This window comes from Limulus polyphemus, unplaced genomic scaffold (genome assembly GCF_000517525.1).
Source record: "Limulus polyphemus unplaced genomic scaffold, Limulus_polyphemus-2.1.2 Scaffold743, whole genome shotgun sequence".
In the NCBI taxonomy this organism is placed as follows: Eukaryota; Metazoa; Arthropoda; class Merostomata; order Xiphosura; family Limulidae; genus Limulus; species Limulus polyphemus.
This window is the reverse complement of record NW_013666353.1, coordinates 309,235-329,818: the sequence shown is the minus strand read 5'-3', so window position 1 is coordinate 329,818 and position 20,584 is coordinate 309,235. Positions and strand designations below refer to the sequence as shown.

At 33.9% G+C, this 20,584-nt stretch overlaps 1 protein-coding gene across 3 annotated transcripts in view; it reads right to left on the bottom strand.

The window, feature by feature from the left end:
• Nucleotides 1–13,702, bottom strand: part of LOC106460289 (leukocyte surface antigen CD53-like) — a 27,327-nt gene extending 13,625 nt beyond the window's left edge. The window contains exons 1-3 of one of the 3 annotated variants that reach the window (XM_022386973.1): nucleotides 13,414–13,702; nucleotides 11,824–12,015; nucleotides 6,626–6,703 (exon numbers count right to left, since the gene is read on the bottom strand). In XM_022386973.1, coding sequence (XP_022242681.1) covers nucleotides 6,626–6,703; nucleotides 11,824–12,015; nucleotides 13,414–13,503 — 360 coding nt within the window. In that variant the 5' untranslated portion in view covers nucleotides 13,504–13,702. Of the gene's footprint in view, nucleotides 1–6,625; nucleotides 6,704–11,823; nucleotides 12,016–12,420; nucleotides 12,571–13,413 lie in introns of those variants that run through there. The other 2 variants (XM_022386971.1, XM_022386972.1) reach the window with 2 other exon arrangements.
• Nucleotides 13,703–20,584: the final 6,882 nt, after the last annotated feature.

The following is a 20,584-nucleotide window of genomic DNA, read 5'->3' as shown; positions in this document are numbered from 1 at the left end:
GAAAGTAAACCTACAGACACCGGTCTTGTTTAACAAAATCTGGCTACAAGAAAATCTGTCACCAAAGTACACCAATGACTATATCAGAAACTATTGGTCGAGTGGACAATATTTTATGTGTTTTGGTGGTCTTATTCTAGCATATTCTTCTTGTATAATTAATTGACCTCTTTATTAGTTGAATTAAATAATTCGTTATTTTGTTGTTTTTTTGTCATTGTGGGATATCTTTCTAATTTTAGTATCATAATTTAAAATGTTATACATTTTAGAAATATAGTCAGTCTTATTCCAAAGCTTTTATAAGGTATAATATAGCTATTTTTATTAGTTTCTTTAATACTAACAATTATTTGTTAAGACTATGTGACTTATGTTTAAAATTATAGCTCTTTGACAATAAAAGAGCTATTCCACTTGTTTAAACTCTAAGGCTACTAAATAATTTTTATCCCATAGTTTTTTGTACTAATTGATCGAAAAATAACAGATAACCCTCAAAATGTAAGAAGAATCACAAAGTTTTAACCACGGGATAACACTTTCTTTTCGATTTCACTTAAGACATAATCCAAAAACTTAAAAATGACGCTATTATGGAAGTTAAGAAAAGTGTTATCTATTTGATCTTTTGTTAGTTGATTTAGTTTTTCTAAATGTTTCAACCAATAATTTATTTTGTATATCAATAAAACATATAGGATCATTATAGTCCCCATGAATTTTTATTTAGCTATAAATAAGTCTCTTGAAATTCTTTTCCCAAACTTTCGTTTAATTTACATTTTTATCTAATTTCATGGTTTAGTATCTATCCTTTAATATTATGACATTGTTTAGGTTGACAAATATATTTATTTTACTACTGAACCCAAGAACAGTGCTAAGACGGACGTAGCTGTACTATTGAAGATGCGAATGGGATCCTTTGGTGTGTTATGGATGAAATATAATGCATTTTTTCCAATCTGCTGCTATGATAAAACCAATACATGATATATACTGTTTTAAATTACTATCTGTTTAAAACGCAGACTGCACTTACTCGAACACTATTATGTTCAAGCGCTTGTGGTGTACCAGTGTGACTATTTAACTGTGGACATTCAGCTTTTCAGCTCGCAGCTGGTATGATTATTGGCACGGTAAAGAAGATAAAATGGACGTAAACTAAAAGAACCTAGTGTCACAGCCACTTTAATTGATCCGAAAACAAACATACAGTTTCCAGAGTAACAGAAGTCTCTAGTTGAGGATTGTGCTAAAATAAGAAGTTGAAACACACACGAATAAATATATCGCACAAGGAGTTTGTTAATGTACATTTAGAGGACTGCAATGGTAGAGAAATCTCAACAATGTAAATAAAAAACTAACATTTTATGACACATTTCACGTTGTTTCAGAGGCCTTGATAATGTATGCATTTATGTGCATGTGAATGAACTTTCTTGGTCATTTAGTGTGAAGAGATGAAGTGCCTATTGATTCTGTGAACATTGCAGTGGTCAAGAACTGGCACCAGCCTGAGGCTAAATAAAAAGTCTACAGCTTTCAAGATTTCATAATGTCTTTCAACAATTTATAGCAGTTTCTCCAGAATAGTTACTAATACACACTTCCTGAGGATTAACGAATTTGAAGACACATTCCAGGGTTTAAAGATTACTATGGTTGAAGCACAGTTGGTGGTTATCCTCATCAAGGCTGTCCATTCATGCTGGATGATGCCATTAATTATACAGGAGCGTATAGAATACATAATTATATATCCCAAATTACTGGTCAGATAATGGGTAGGGATGGATTATGCAAAACTTCTAGCTATGGTATGCCCCTGCAGCTAGTAAGTAACTCAGATCTGACTGGACTGGTCTTTATCTTCTATGCTAACAACTTAATGAGGTGAGCTACGAGACACAGTAGTGTATGATGTGAGTAAGTGCATCAAAAATATTTACATGCTTAAAGATTGCATCATTAATAGCCTCATATCTACCGGTTACTCCAAGAATCAAAAGAAGAGAAGCAGTTTGCCTCTGATGACAAGAGTACTGTACCATTATGATCTTGATAAGGAGGAGGAAACTGATACTGCATATCCGGTAATTATGGAGTAGTTGAATGAAAGCTTCATTATACTGCAATGATCTAATTATTAAGGCTGGAATAAATTGCTTGAGCAAAAATGGATAACCTGTTGACTCAAATATTAATAACGGTAAAGAAATGACGTTTCTTGTTTCAAACTATTGAATGACAGCTCACATTGAAACGTTTTCAGTATGCTGTGTGATAACTGCTCAATTATTGTATTTTTAAGTTAGTTGGTTGATTGAAAGACCAAAAGTTGAAAAACATTTTAACACTTACTTTCAGAACTACTGAGTGATGTCTGGTTGCAAGACATTGTTCTGATGTTTTGAAATAATTGCTTAATATATGCAGCTGAGTGGTAGCAGAATTCTTTTGAACAGAACTTGTGATACAAACGACATACAAAGCTAGAACAGCTGGGGTGTGAAATAAGACTTAGAAGCTGACAGTTAATCTTTCTCAACTGTTGATGATAATTATGTAAACGATCATAATATGTGCAGCAGAACAATGTTCATGAACGGTAAATATCACACTGACTAGCTTGGAACACACTGAAAGAGAAACATGGCGGTGGTTCTGACATTTCTTAATATCACACTGACTAGCTTGGAACACATTGAAAGAGAAACATGGTGATGGTTCTGACATTTTTTAATATCACACTGACTAGCTTGAAACACACTGAAAGAGAAACATGGTAGTGGTTCTGACATTTCTTAATATCACACTGAATTGGAACACACTGAAAGAGAAACATGGTGGTGGTTCAGACATTTCTTAATATCACACGGACTTGGAACACACTGAAAGAGAAACATGGTGGTGGTTCTGACATTTCTCAATTCTGGTAAGAGATATTTTCAGCTTTGTTAGAAATTGGAATATTAGTTACAGTGTACTTTCGTAATGATAATCTACATCATATTAGGTGAGAAATATGTTGTATCCATTGTTTTTACTGATATTTCTGTAGGGATATTTTGCTCTTGATGCAACTGGAATATTGACAGATTGTGTGATCAAGTTTTCGTTACGATTACGTATTCATTAAGAATGAAAAAAATTGTGTAGTTTTCAAGTAATTTGAATTTTGAAGTATACTTGGCTTGTACGGTTGAACTATTTCTGGTATTAGCTGATATTACTGAAAGTTTCATCTTGATATTATTTGTAAGTAATATAGTAATTATATAATAATTTTATCTTAGATACATTTAGTTGTAATGCAGTGACATATTTTTTGTGATGGCGACGTGAACACACTTCTGTAGTTAATTGTGAAAGCATAAAAGGTTTAACTTATTTATTCAGATCACACTTGACTTCTGTCTGAAAGCAGGTTGGTGTCGCAAACATATAGTTTTACAAAACCAGTGGGTTGGAAGCATTAGTCTCTTCGTTTAAAGCAGTTGGCTTAACTTCACTTATATGATGCAGGCTACCATTCTTCTTCCATTTTTATTGATATATTAGTAACGTTTGGAGTTAAGGATTCCAAAATTAAATTTTCAAAACCACTAGTATAGCCATTTTCAATATCACTAAGGAGCTTGATGGTCAAAGGTCAAGACAATCTCTTTTAAAACATAACATATTAATATTTCAGTAAGCAAAATACTATAAATGTGTTTGACTCTCACACATACCTCCAATAAATGCACTTGAGTTAAAAAAGTAACTTTATTAGCATTATAATCACTGATTCATATTCTTAATGAACATAATTTTCCATTGATTTGTTTGTTTGTTGAATTTTGCGCAAAAATACTCAAGGGTTATTTGCGCTAGCTCTCCCTAATTTTGAAATGATAAACTAAAAGGAGTGCAATTAGTCAACACTACCCACCGCTAACTCTTGGCCTACTCTTTATCAAGGAAACGTTGAACTGACTGTCACATTATAACGTTCTCAAATCTGAAAGGGCGAACATGTTAGGTGGTGGTATTCGAAAACACAGATTGCGAGTCGAGTGCCCAAACCATTAGGTCATGCCAGGCCCATTTTCTATTGCAACATTCACATTATTATTGAAGCATAAGGAATTCCTATTTATAGCTATTTGATTTCGTTTTCTCTACTTCTGAAAATATTATTGTCTGTTGTGATTTTGCAGTCACTACTCTTGTACAGTGCTATGCAAGGAAGGTTTTCCTGAAAAGTTACTCTTACTGAAACACTGTACTCTACAGTCACATTTGACGAGTCAGTCGCTGCTTGTGGAGCTAGTATATTGAAATATTTTGTTGGAACAACTGTTTCTTCTATTGCTATTTTCCATACGTTTTCAAGAAAAGAGAGGATTAGCAGTCTTGGTTGATTGTTGCCTTTGCTCATTATTGCTTTTAAATTGATATTTTTTAATATTGGGTTCAATGCCCCAAAACCTGGTGGTAACGTTTTGGTCCTAAAACATCCCCATTATAACTCGTCCACCATCCTGATTTTTTCTTATCTTGGTATATACTCCATTCCATAGGTAACGTATTTCTACAGTTCCAACTCATAGAAGTGATAAATCAGATCTTCTTCAATTTTTTTTAAAGATGCTTATGAAAGGCTGTGATCTCATGTTCGGATTCGAGACTAAGATATGTTGTTATTAATTTCTTCTCTGAAGTTTCAATGATCTCTCGTCGAGCATATCTCGTGTATGTTTTTCCTGTCTGTGAGTTCACTATGGAAATGGCTGTTTGGGAGAAAATCCATCAGAAGGATGAAAACGTCACTATCACAAGAGTGAACGTTAATGTGACGAATGGTGTTATCTTGTTGTCAGTGTGGAGTACATGAAACATGATCATTGTATCTGCTTCCTCGTGATTGTGCTCTACAATCTCAGAATCAAATAGATAGGGTCTATTAGAATACGTTGATATCTCACATACGCCAATGAAACTCTTCTAAATGTTAGAAAATATATGAAACATACCTTTTCTTCGTCTTCTTCTTTTTTTTTGAGTTTCAATGTGTGTGTGAGTAAAGTTTTTCATTGTACAACTTTAATGTTCATCGAACTACTGATCTTTTTGTTTTGCCATCTTGTCAATTCTACCGCAGATCGTTATTTTCTGGAATTAGTTTGCAGGAAATGATCTCCAGAAATTTAACCTGACACATATTAATGTGGAAAATTATGTCTATCTTTACTGCTTCGAGAACTACCATAGGTGGAACAATTTTCACAACCACTATTTGTACAATGAGGAACTTTCCACCACGGTGTTTCAAAATATCACCATTAATGTTTTCCTCTATTTCTGAAGATCTGCGTATATTTTATTCCAATGAGTTGATAGTGTCTCTTTTGATGATAACAACATCTCACTTCCAGTGGTATGACTCTACTGCAGCTGGAATGTATTGACAACAACTCACTTCCAGTGGTATGGCTCTAGTGCAGCTGGAATTTATTGACAATAACTCACTTCCAGTGGCATGGGTCTTCTGCAGCTGGAATTTATTGACAACAACTCACTTCCAGTGGTATGGCTCTACTGCAGCTGGAATGTATTGACAACAACTCACTCCCAGTTGTATGGCTCTACTGCAGCTGGAATGTATTGACAAATAACTCACTTTCAGTGGTATGGCTCTACTGCAGCTGGAATGTATTGACAATAACTCACTTACGGTGGCATGGCTCTACTGCAGCTGGAATGTATTGACAACAACTCACTTCCAGTGGCATGGTTTTACTGCAGCTAGAATTTATTGACAAGGCCGATGAGCTCAGGTGTGATCAAGAAGAAGCTATTCAATTCTGCTTCATTTTTAGTGATGCTAGTGATTCTACGAATTACTTGATGTCTATGATCTTTTGCTCTAGAGTTTGATCAACAAAGAGGTTAATAAATGAGATTTTTGACTATGTCATGAGAAAATCTCCATTTTTCTTCTTATAGAGTAATTTTTCCGTCGCTAGAAAAAAGTAGCATAATTTTCTGTTCATTTAGATTGATTTCTCCTGTTCCTCAATTAATTCGTAATTTATGTCTGTGTTTCTTTAGTTAAAACTGAAATGTATGAGTGTTATGGTCTTCTTCGTTCAGTACTATATAGCTAGATCACGTTGAGAGTAAACTATCATGACATTTGAATAGTTAGGCAGTCGCCATCTTAAAAATGATGCCTACATTTGTTTTTTAAAATATAATATTTTGAATCACGTACCTTCAAAACCTATGATGTATCAAACAGTTTTTATATAATAGTCTGTGGAAGTATTGATGTTCTTTTATTTTGTGCCATTAGGTTTCAAGATAGTGGCTGAAATATCCAAAAATATGTCAAATAATGACAAACAAAATTTCTTCCTTGAAACATAAAGTCAGTAATCACACCACTGAAATGACTGACTAACAAGCTTAATAAACTAATATCTCACAATTTCAGTCTCAAGGTAACTTTCTAATAGACTCAATAATCACTGCAGATAACCAGCTATATACATCTTTTCGTTGAACCAAATAACACAAACAGAAGCTAAGAGCTATTGCTATGTCAATATTGAGTAAATCAACATACCATTTCACCAGTGGAGTATTTCCAAACAAACACACACAATGTGATTTCCGCAACAACAGGAATCAGAAGCAAGGTGTACTGGAAAAGTGAAAAATAAAACAAATCAATTATAGGATTTATTAGAAGACAAAAATATTGAAATAATTGATAAAAAAAATATTTATTTAAGGTGACTTAATTGTTCAAAGAAATAATATCGACTATTCTAGCCATTATTAACCAAATTACTTCTGTCAATACTATAGAATATGATAAACATTTGTTCAGGTATTTTATAAATGAGTTTCTAAACGATTTGATAGTTTAAGTTAACAATTAAATAATTTGTAGGCTTAGGTTAAATGTTTCCAGTGGCCCAGCGATAAGGCTATAGGCTTATAACGTCACAAACCAAACGTCACAGCACAGATATCCTATTGTGCAGCTTTGTGTTTAACCAAAAAATAAAACAATTAGGTTAAATAATATTTGTTTGGTAGAAATTATAGTGTTTAAGTCTATTTATTGTGATAACAGTCTGAAATATTTCACATTTAGAACAATATAACTTGTAATATTGATTATGTGCTGTATCATCACGATGCAACTTTGTACTATTGATTAGGTGTTGCATGATTTTATTAAGATACAAACAATGTTTGACAATAAGACATATGTTTTTTTTCGAATTAAATTTTAATATTTTGGGAAATGTTCTGGCTGAAAGATGTATTTGGAATGTAAAGATGAATCTGTCTTCATATTTTGTGAAATAATGAAACTACTGATTTCGGAAATAAACCCAAATATTACCTAAACATAACTTTTTTGATATTTTACTGATAGGTCGGTCATTAGAGGATTTAATTTTTTTTTATTATTAGACAATTCAAAGCAATAAATGAAACTGATGGAAAAATGAAAACAGTAAAAAAAAAATGTTTATTTCAAATATTCGCGCAAGCCTAATGAACGGCTATCTGTGTTAACCATCCTTAGTTTCATTTGATAGATTAAATGGAGAGCAGATAGCCAATAGCATTCACGGCCAATTCTTGGGTCACTCGGATCGAAGTAACATGTGGTACGTTCATCACAAGCACGCCCCCTCCCCCCCAAGGAAACAATTAATTTCTAACAGAACTGGCCGATACGAGAGAACATTATTAATATTTACAAACTAATATCAAAGTTTTAACTTCAAAATATTTTTGGAATAAAAACACTTTCCTAAATATCTGAACTACAATGGCAACGGTGTGCTATAAAAAGATTTATGAAGAAAAGAAAGGTTTGGATGTTGATACGAACTTCATATGTTGATATAAAAGAAGGCTTTACTCTTATATGGAAATACAATAAAGAAGGTAAAGAGGGTTATAGCTACACTTGATGACCGAAGTACCAGTAACAACTGCTTAATACAAAATGGTCTTAAAAAATTCCGAGTACCCTATACTAATAATGCTATTATATTTATACATATCCTGTATTGATTCATGTCGTGGAATCAATGAGTTTGCTTTCAGGGTAGCTGAATCTGCATTTGGCACTGAATTTTGTCTTTCCGGTTCTTTTTTTGAAACTGTGTTCATACCCTCTCCTCACAATCTAATGGGACCTAACATGGCATATGTGTTCAGGTACCACTAGCGGGTGTCCTAACGGGGTTTGTTTTTCGGGTACAAGCTCCCCCTTTGGGTAGTTATAGAAACACTTGAAGACAATGGAGTGGTTTAACCATCACATTGGGGCCTCTGTATGTCATAAGGATGCCTGTAAGCCCCAGCGAGCTCGTGTGTTTTATACTAGTAATTCCAGCTTGCAATAAATTCATTCAATCAAATATCAAAACAGTAACTTTAATTTTCTAATTAAACATTTGGAACTTCATTTGGAAAAATGCTTTACAACCAAAGGCAGAAAAAAATAACCTCTATCTAACTACATTATCCAAGTGTCTCCTACATTTGATAGCTATATATAGGTGAATTATAAGCTCGTTTGTGGAAACCTCTTGAGGTTTTTTTATAATTTTTTGCATTATTGTAGTGACACCACAAACACCATCTTATTTTTATATGGAAAAATAGCTAAAATAATCATGTCTAAACAATATAAGATGTATATAGCTCTTAAGGTTTTTTTCTTTCTTACGTACAAAAACGTGATTCTAAAAATAGGGTTAATGTGGTGTATAGTTTCCGGACACTATATTCAAAGATATGAATACACTGATCATCAGAACATTAACAATAAGAAATATCACGAATACACACAAACACACACACACACACACACACATATATATATGTATATGATTCTATTTTGTTTGAAAAAGCATAAAAATCTCAGTTAATGATGGCATTGAACATCGCAGAAGTTATAAATGTAATACAGTCACAAGATAAATTGTTTCATCTATTTAATTCAAAATGTTTTTCAATGGAAATGTATGTATGATATGATATAATTCCTTAATATGAAGTTTCACCAGGAAATCTATACCGATATGGAATACATAAACTGTAAGACCCCTGCACTTCATTGCCAGTTTTTTCAAGTAATGCACAGGTTTAAAAACTTAATACAGTATGTCTTAAGTTTCATTGACGGTTTTCTAGGCTTATTGGAATATTTTTAACATTTTCACGAATCATACATTATTTAAGAATAAAGCATATGCAAAATTAAAACAACCTACAAAATTAATGGTTTTAAACTAATTAATGCAAAATTCCCAGCTAATGACTGGTTAACCAAGACTTTTAAGGAATTTTTACATTCCTCTTTCATATCACTTAGTGAAACTGACAAACAAAAGCGGGAAAAATATCCAAGAAAATCAGGAGGTCGATAAAGGTGATGAAGACTGACCCCGATATATGCCAGGGATGGAAGAATAAGCTGACCAAGAGGTAAAAGCTATATCGCCTTCTTGGTTAGTTCCAACTGTTTGAGAAGGTGGCTTGTTAATCGCACTTGACAACTACTAAAATAGCTTTCTGTTTGTTTGGTTGTTTTCAGAGCAAACAGCTCTCTAAAGGACACGGAAATAACACAGAGATGTGTAGACACTTGCAATAGCATACAAATGATCTTATACCACTGAGTGGGTACAAAACATAAGTTTAATTTTGCGGTCACGTTGTATCAAACTAGTGATGTTATCACGCGCCAAAAAGCACATATACCAGTGTAAATAAGAAGCAAGGTGTGATATAGCCAAGAAATGGTCTAACTTGACAATGTGTTATTGCTGGATGTTTGCATTTTTCTCATGTAATAAAGTGTTACTGGTAGATATCAGTATTTCCCTCATTAAATAAGGTTATTAAAAGAAAAAAAAGGATAATGAAATATTACAAATAACGACCTTAATGGAAAAAAGGGTTATTTAAAAAATCTAAACATACATAAAAAATGGCATATTTTACTTTTTCTTTTAATGATATGTGGCTGTTAGGAAATGATAAATGATGACTAAAGATAAGACAGTTGAGTAAACAAAGAACCAAACCGAGATTTCGGTATCAGAAGACGGTTATCGTTCTTTGTTTCATAGTATCTGATCTGATATACAAACAGTTTTTTGAAAGACTGAAATTCACGTGTTTTTTTTCCAGAATGTAATGATCCAAAACTGAAAGTTCTTATCCCAACGCTAACTATGTGTTTTAATTATTAGCGTTCTGCTATAGATTCTATTTATATCTCGTTCTAATAGTGTGTGGGATGTTTTAATAATATTTCTAATAGTTATTTTTTCTTTGGATAAATTCTTGCTTTAGATGGTTTTCTCGAGAATTTCGTGTTAGGTATTTCTGTATGAATTTAATACCACTTGCTAACAGAACTCCCCCACCTCCAAGAAAATATAAACAGAAGAATTAATTTTTACATTTTAATTTATTACGATTTCTAATTTGACCAGCCTTTAACAATATTCTCTAAGGACATCATTTATTGTGATTATGTAAATACATTTCTGTAAACTCTCAAGTATTTGTTTGTGGTTAAGCACAGAACAATACAATGGTCTATATGTGCTGTGCCCACCATTGGTATCAGTTTTTAGTGTTATAAGTTTCACACTTAATACTGTACCACTGGGAGAGGGGGGGGACACTCAAGTAAGCATGACATATTGATACGATAAACGCCTGGAACATTAACAATGTTTGTATCATTAGTTTATTTGTATTTTAAATCTAAATGTTTTAACAGCATAAAAGAGGTCTAAGCTGTAGGCAAAATTGATTTATTATACTGCAAACAAATTGCTGACAAATTATGTTTCACCATAGAAAATATCTAGCTAAGCACTTAACAACACTGTGTGAAATTGGTTTGGTATTTATTCTTTTCAACCTATATTGCATTTCGTTCAGTATACAGTCGAATCTACTAAGTTCTAATTTTTAACTGACAGTCACGGGGAGTGTAAGTTAAAGTAGTCAACAGGATCCGCCCCTCTACATGGCTACTATTAACCGAATAATAGGATCGGATGTCACAGTTATAATACCTTCATAGCTGAAAGTATGAGCATGTTCTGCGGGGTATCTAGGCTTGAATCTGGGACCTTCCGATACACAATTAGGCCATGCCCAGTCATGTCGGAAACTAAGGATAGTGCTCAGTGAAACGTTTATAATTAATTAAGTTATAGAATTTTTAAACTTTGAAGACGATTGATCAATATACTTAGAAAAGAAGCTACTTGCTTGGCCATCTAACAAACCTAAAATATTTTGGGGGCATTTGTATTCTTAAAGGAAAAACATAAGTTCAGAAAACAAGATCAAGGCGTGTACAGCATTGAATAGAATCTGCATATAAATCACCTAGCACCCGTTCTCTATTTCAACAAATGACTAAGTTCCTGTATGGTACAAGCGCGAGAACAGAAAGAACATTATAATAGTAGGCAAATACCGTCCAAAGTAATCTAAAGTTTAGATCTAGTCTTAGAGAACCACTAGTTCATAGTTTCGACACTTTCATGTGTAGTCAAACATTTGTTTATTAAACCTGTATCCGTATATACGTGTGTTTATTTTAAGAAAGAACCTTCTCCATTAAGCACTTTATCTCAAATAACTATGAGTATATTTTGTTTAAAACAACTAGTGTTACATGTTTAATAGTTCATTTGCTTGGGAGCTTTAAAGAAAGTTTATTTTATAGTCTGTTTACGTATAGTAATATCAACTTACACTTAGGAAGAGTTTTTTATGTTTCATGACGTATATCCCCCAAATACATAGTAGGAAACTAAACGGACCAGCCGCGACTGCTATAATGGCACCGATGGTAATATGGTTGACGGTCAGGCGTTCACTAGATTTCAGTTCCAACTGTTCTTCTCGGATTGCTAGTCCTGTTCCAAACTGAACCAATGCAAACACCTTGTAAAAAACAGTAATTGTTAGTATAATAATATCTACATAGAATGAAAATAATCTAAATGATAATGAAAAATTACACTAAAATCCAGTGATAATAAACGAAAAAAACAAACAAAATGCACAAGAATAAGTTAAATCTAAACTCTAAAACAGAAGCCATGTTTAAGCATAATAATGAACAGAAGAAATCATAAGGAAATGTACTAAACAAAACAGATTAAAATTTGATTAAAATATAAAATAAATATTGTGTGACACTAAATGCAACAAGTTACAGAAAGAAAAGAACATTTGAAATTTATGATAACTGAAAAAAAAACTCCTCTAAATATAATAACAAATAGAATAATTTGCAAAAAAAGAAAAAAGTGGTAACAGGGAGAGACCATCTTGAAATATGCTTACCTTTTTTATATTATGTATGACCGACTTCATGGTAATTCCCAACAGACTTACCATACCTACATCGTATGATTCTATGTTTTCCTTATATTGGAACTATCCGCACAATTTTGATAAAACGATTTGAATTTTTGGAGATAGCCTCTTAGCCTACGTCTATAGAATATAAATGAAAAAAAAAAAGTTATCAAAATAGTCTTAGAAGCTCTCAAACCTGGAACGGTCAAGGCAGTGGCGTCTTGTTCATAGGCACTGTTAACCTATATCCACCGCAAATGATATTTTATAAATGTCATGTTATAAAAAGGGAAATGAGATACTGTATATCTACAAAACTTAGAAATTCTAGACGCAAAAATAAAAAATAAGCAAAATATTTTTACTTAAAAACCTTTTACCAGTAAATGTTGCACGTTATTATGTAACGTAACATAATTGTAACATAACAATTGTATCAAAGTTTGTTTGTTTGTAATTATGCACAAAGCTACACAATAAGCTATCTGTGCTCTGCCCACCACGGGTATCGAAACCCGGTTTCTAGAGTTGTAAGTCCGCAGACATACCGCTGTGCTACTGGGGGGAGGGGACTTGTATCAAAGTAGGTAAGTATGAGGGATTTTCCCTATTAATTAAATAGCGTTGTTATTAACGTACTAGTAGGGACTATGTTTAATTACCGTACAAAGTACTAGCACTGCAACTTTTATAACGTGCGATTAACAGAGTGATACTTGCTCTTAAAGCTTTTTAAAAGTATTAAAACATGGTTTCATAGAGCGAAGTAGATAGAAATGGTGAATTTTCTTTACACCGAAAAAATAACGTAGAACGTTTGATTACAATATCAAGTTTTGTGCTTCTGCCTTTAGGATGGCGAGCGATACGTGTCTGTTTAACACTCGATACGCTAGATTACACTGCTAATCCGTGCTAAAACATGAAACTTACCCATATGTCTATATTACACGAAATAAAACATGCTCATAAACTTACCCCTATGATTATGTTGCACAAAATAAAAAATAACTTAGTATTCTTGATAATTTCTTTCAATTTGACGATTTTCTGTTCAAAGCTCTCCATTTTTATATTAGTATATATATAAACTTTGACTAAGTATTTGCCTTTCAGTAGCGCACTCTATCAGTCCAAATAAGCAAGAAGATCACCTGCAGTAAATACACGAAACGTGACCAAAGTCACGTTAAAAAAACAAAAACATTTTTATATCATGAAGTAAGAGAATTAATAATGTTTACTATAATTTGATAATGAGGAACACACTTTGACCCTAAAAAAGTTTAGAGGTGGCTTGAATGGGTAACGAATAAACTTATTACAAGTCTAAAGATTAGTATAGAGTAAAAAACAACTACAAGGACAGAGCACGCCTCCTGAGATTACACAAGGGCTCGCTAGCGCCGCCTGTCGTTATGGTCTTTCACCCACCACTACTACGGGCTACTTACCCGCACTTTAGTTGACACGAATATAAAACTAATTGACGATATTTCATGAATGAAAAATGATATATAGGCAGTGATATGATAATATAATTATGATGCAGTCAGAAGACAACATTATTTTAATAATAGTAATAACTATGATTATTATAATGTTGCCTGGCTACTGCAGTGAGTACTTCAAAATTCATTAAGTAGGGTCATCATAATTTATTTATTTAATTTATTTACTAAAACATCTCTGCATTTTCAGTAAAATCGTAATGTAACACGTAAAAGATCACGTGAGTTCGTTGGTCCCAATTTATTAATTATTTATTACTTATTCCTTATTAATATAAAAAATATATTTAAGTTACATAATTTGTTAAAATATGGGAAATAAGAAATTATACCAGGGATGAGTGAGAAATTCAAGTACATTTTAAGTAGAACTATAATACACGCAGTATATATGTGTATAAAAATGACAATTATTTCATCATTAACAACAGATTATCGCAGTAATACACACCTGTTTAATTACTATAACATGTGCGAAAAATTAGTGAAAATAGCAAATATTCTTTGAATAGTGTACATTTCTATTGTATCCAATATTTCTTAGTGGCAATTGTACAATTTCTATCGAGTACAATTTAATTGTTCGAGCTCAAGCTGAAAATCACTGGTAAGAAAGTTTCTTGAATTTCTTGTTCTGTTTCTCTGTTTTATTCGTACGCTTTTTTCTCGCACAGTGCTTCACTGATAAATTTCATTTACAAGAACACTCTCATTTTGATGTACTATCGAATTATCTCACAGAGTGAATTCAAACTTGATGTTGATCCCTTGAATTAAGTCAATGAGGAGCACCTGATTTCTGGTTCGTTCTGCTATTTTGTTCTTTTGGTCAACTGCTGGAAATGGTTTAAAAACACCTCCTCGCACTTCATCAAGAACTGGTTAAAGTCTGGAGTGGGAATAGTTAAACCACCATACAATGGTCATATTCCTTGAAAAAGTGAATCTGTGTTCGTTTTGAGGCACTTCACCTGTTTTCACACTTTTCATGGCACGCTCACAGTTCTCACTCACATGGAAGTCTACGACATAATATAGATTGTTCTGTTTTGGATGGTGGTGTCAGATCGGACATTGACTGATCTACAGATGAATCTGAATCTTCACTCACAGGAACGGAAACTGGTTCTTAAAAGAGTAGCCAGACAATGATTGTTTGGAAATATCAGACTGACAATTTGCCTTCGTGGCTGGCGATAACATAGAATTCAGCGTGATATGTTTCCAACATTCGGTGAAGTATTTTGGACATGAATTGTTTGAAAATCCCCTTGCAGAATTGTTGAAAACTTTCAAGACAGTCCTACCTTCTTAGGGCTCTCGATGGTGTTCAACTCATCCAATAGTTCCAATAACTAGTTGATAGAAACCTGTCATCCTGTAATGGACGGGATTAGTCTTGATGTGTCGATTACCGTCATTGATGAAAACACCTCGCACATTTGTTTAAGAAAGAGTAAGTGACTAGATCCAGTCCTAATGCTCTATTTGAAATGATTAGCGTTTCGAGGTGCTTTACTGCTCAATGAATCAAACGTTTATCAATTTTACTAGTCAAAACGGCAATGTGAAAAGCCTCCTGGGGCAAGTGTCCCATAAAAGTATACCTCATGATTGCTGATAAGACTGTACCACTTGAGCACCCGTCTTTACCTTCAACTTTGAGAAGGGGGAGGGGGAACATTACATGTTTTGCAGTCAACTTGGAAACAAGACGCAAACCTTGTTCTCGAAACCTTTACGTGAATTAATGTCAAATAATTTTCCTATATGCTTCCAAGAAATAACATTACCATCAACAAGAAAAGTGTATTATTTGTGTACATTGTTTTTGAGGTTTTTACTGTAAATGTGACGGAACAAACATGACAAAGTATTTGTTATCATTATACTAAAAGAATGGTTTTTCAGTGGTGACACCCAATCTCTTGTTAACCAAACTCTTATTGGTGATGCACGTATCAGTTACAATATTATTAACAAAGATACAATATCGTAGCGTTGGGATGAACCCTTTTCGTGTTTGTTATCCTTGGCATAGAAAAAACAAAAACAACGGGCTGTTTTCAGTGAGTAAATATATTCCTCACCATGAAAACGAAAGCTAGTCAGCTAAGTTTTTTTTACTTGCTTTGTGATCCATGATCCACAAAGCCAATTATTTCATTCTATATCTCGTCGTAATCCAAATGATATTTCAAGGGCATTTCATCAAAGGTGAGAATATAATATTTGTCAAGTTTTGAAAACCCAAGTTTTATCTTTAACAAATCTATCACATTGGAAGAAAATTCATGACTCAAATCAATTCTTTGCAAAAGTTTTTTTTGGGGAGGGGGAGTTGCAATACTAAAAAGCATATTTCAAGAGGGTAAGCGTACTTTTATCAACCATGAAACAATATTGTCAAACAAATAGTCTTTATTTCTTCTGTTATGGAATTTGTGTTTATGAAATCTCTTACAGTTCTAAGAACATCACAAAAACTAATCTGTGCAGGTCGATAAAACAAGCCAGGCATCTTGTTGATTATTCCACTGTGGCTGTGATTCATCATGACTGCTGGGCATCTATGTACTTCTTTATTTGCCAATTCTTCATTTGAAGAGCATTTACTTTTTTGCAGCTTCTTCCTCGGTAATTTCACCAGGCTTTCCAGTTGTGAAAAATTGTTGTTGTCGAGGGAGGTAACATTCGGAGAGTCCATGTTGTTTACTGGGCTAATTATGGTAGCTGAAAAAAAAAGATAGATTAATCTGTCAATGTGCAATGTTCCAAGCTGGCTATCAGAGTACAATGCACCATACTGAAATACAAAGAACGCAAAATTTGAAACAAAATCCTTGAGTGATAGGATACTTACTTTTCTTGAAGGGAGGCTAAACTTGCTCTATAACTCGTCTTTTCGTGCTGACACTCGGTGAAGGGTTCGGAACCTCGAACAGGGTAGATATGGCTCGAGTGTTTGTCAGAGGGACAAATGAACATCTCTGGTTCGAAATGATCATCATACAAGACACACTGCTCAATGTAATTCTCATTCAAGTCAATTCTTTTAGTGTTCTGGATCCACTTTTTGAGCCTGTAAGTTACGGCAAAGAACACATCAGTCAGTAAGCCAAGAATGGAAGGAGACGGATTATTCAGTAAAATAAAAATAAAAATCATCTAATACTCCAAAGAATGAAATGGTAGCTCCATAATCCTTGATTGATGGGGAAAAAAGGGAGGAAGGACGTAGAGATTCAAAATTTTGATTAAGATTTAATACCATTTGGTTATCAGTGGTCAACATTTACTTGTCATCAGTATATCACAAGATGGAATACATTTTTGTCGTATCGACGACGAAACTATGTACTTTGACCTTGGTTATATATTTAGATATATATTTATGTTTATTTTCCAATGAATAACCTAGACAAGAGATATTCTGCCAGGATAACCACAGATCACAAAGAAACTTGGAGTTACAGAAAGCTTGAGGATCAGCTACCAAAAGCAACTTTTAACTGCCATCAGGGACAAGGAACCAACTGCTTGTTTGAGTGTCAGAGACCTTGGGAATACTTATTTCTCTATACCAATGACATTGGTGATGTCTCTGTGAAGCATTGTTTGAGAACCTGCAAGGTAGTGTTTTTGGCCAGCACCATACATTCTTTGAGTGAAACCAAGCATATTTCCACTTCCAATGCTGAAAGTATGGTGAAGGAAGGTCTGGACCATTTTCTGAAATGTTTCAGGCAGATAAATGCTTTATATGTTTGGACTCAGGAGCAGTTAATCCAGTGCTTGATCCTGAGCCTAATTGATCTAGTCGAGGATTCCATTGAGCATTTAAATGAGGTGTAACAAGAAGAGTGGAACAAATATGTGGTTAAGCTGCTCTACTTGTATGGTCAAAAGGGCAATTGAGCAATCTGTCAGGTGAGATTTAAAAATCAGAAAAGAAGCACCATCCATGTCTGTATGGTAATGGTTACCTACAGTGTCTGCAACATATCACAAACATTAGTGGATAACTGTGTTGAGGTACTTATGGTGAGATAATGAGGTACCACCTGGGCGTGAGGAATCTTAACAGAGGCAGTTTTTATCATGACCAGGTACGAAGTGGTAAATTCCAGCAAGCCATTAAAGAGGAAGAAACCTTGAGTGATAGCTACTGTGGATGCCTTAGATGAACCGCCTTATTCTGTTGTATCCTCCACGTCAAGATCAACTAATGCCAAAAGCTGATCAGCCATCCACGCACAATTGTACTGAGATGCTACCACACTGGTTATAAGTGCAGAGGCGTGTCTCCTGGTGTGACTAGGAAATGTTGCTCATAGAATGAAGGTCGTCATCGCAATCCTCGATCTGGCTTTGGCACCTTTGAAATGGATGTAATTTGAAAATTATTAGTCAGTTTTGTCTATATATCTGGTCCAACAGAGAACTGCTGGGTGTCATTTTTAGAGAAGGGCCTCAGATATCACTAGTCTACTCCTAAAGACTAAGAGAGATCATTAGCTCATACTCACTACCACTGACTATTTCAAGAAGTGGGTCGAGGATTATCTTTTGCTTAACATATTGGTACAATCCGTAGCTTATGTGATGGAGAGAGCACTGGATAGCATAATTTGAAGCACTGGAAGAGACTTGCATCGATCAGGAAGTTTGTTTCAATAGAAAAGTGTTCTCTGAGTTGGGTAAAGTGTTAAGTGTGGTAATGTTGTGTACTTCACTTTATTACCCCAAATGACGTGGTTTAGCAGAATGGTTAATACAGACTGCCAAGTGTACACTTGCCACATTTGTTAATTGTGGCTGCATGTAAGAATAAACAGTTGTATATTATGATGGCATATAGAGCAACCAAACTGAAAACTATTGACTATTTACCAAATATGTTCACGTTCAGGCAAGAAATACTACTCTTTGCTTACCTGATGTCCGGTTTTTCTTCATGAAAAGACATCTTAAAATGTTCACTGGAATACATGGTGTGATTATGGTTTGCATAGGCTGATGCACACAAATTTACTTGTCAACAACGCAAAAAGGCTGCTTGATAACAGAAGTGGTATGATAAAATAATATAGATGTTGATATACTAGTATGAAGATTAGATATAGCTTTGGAACACGCCAGCAGCACCAAAGCAGCTTGGATCTAGCATGACTAGTTCATACTTTGTACTCTAGCAGATGGGTCGATTGCTGACATATGATTTTCATAGGAGGTGCATGAAAGCACATGGAGCACATCAGCATGTTTTATTCATATGTCACAGAAAAAGTTTTCATACATTGACTTGATCAGGAGACTGGAGTAAGATCTTTGAGTCACAGAACAACAAAAATGTCATATAAAATCATTCTGACTCACCTAATGAGGGAAAAAGAGCTGAACTTACTTATTTGGCTGTCCAAAACAAGCTGGAAGCTAGAAGCAAAAGAGAGCTATCTCCATTAGTTGAGCAGTCAACGTCAGCTTCCGTACAGGTGCAATTAGACACTAATAATTAGACATGGCAACTGGAGCTAGTAGATGTACCCTCTTATATATCAACAGTTGCAAAACTGAAGATGGTAACTAGAAGTAAAATTCAGTTAAAAAGGCCATTGTGGCCCTTGCTTTCTGAGCTATTAGGTAGTGTGGTAATGTATAATGTGCTTACTATATTGTATGACTAGCGAAAGTACCCGGCTGTGCTCAGGTTATTAGGTTGATATATTCTAGATCGCAATTTCAGAGTGTGTATTCTCAACCAATTTTAGCATAAAATTATAACTTATATACTTTTGTTGCTAAGCAAAATAACATAAAAGCCCTTGTAGGAATGCATTGTTATCAACACGCACTGGCTTTTCTATATATTAGAAGTTGTTATATAAGGAACCACTTCTTTTCTATGTGTTTTTTTGCTAGCTTGCCACATAAAATAATGCACATGCGCATGGATAAGTAGTAATACCCAGGTGCATACTGTGACGGATTTACTATTATATATATATATATTTTAATATCGATATTTGTTTTAAATCATACTTATATTTAGAAATGTACCCAACTTATACCATTAAATCTCTATTGCAAAATTACCACGTATTCTCTAAAATTGTAGAAGATTCTCGAATGTAAGAATCAACAATATATGTGTGTAAGTAAACGCTAGTGCAGCGTCAGTATTGTTGCATAAGCTGAAAAGTCGAGAAACTCTCCACACGCCTGTATATATAACCAATGCGACGTGCTAATAACAGTATATATTATTGGTTTGCTATAGTTAGTTTGCTATAAACTTAGGAAGCTATAACTGTGATTGTTATAACGTTTATTAATCAGGACTCTTCAGATATTTGACCAGGAACATTTATAAATTTCGAACATTACAAACCATTTAAATTCAGTGAATTCACAATAGACATTAGTACTTTTATGAAAACATTACCTAACGCCATCAGTGGAAAAAATCAGCGTTTGATCAGAGAAAACCACAGAGCTAGCTAGCTCCCTATTAAGTAAATTGTACCTACGTCAACTCGAACTTAACTCACTCATCATGAATCCTCGATAACATATCAAGGAAGTTCCATACTAGAAAGAAGACTTTATATTGCTTGTAAGTTTGTAAAACTTTTGTA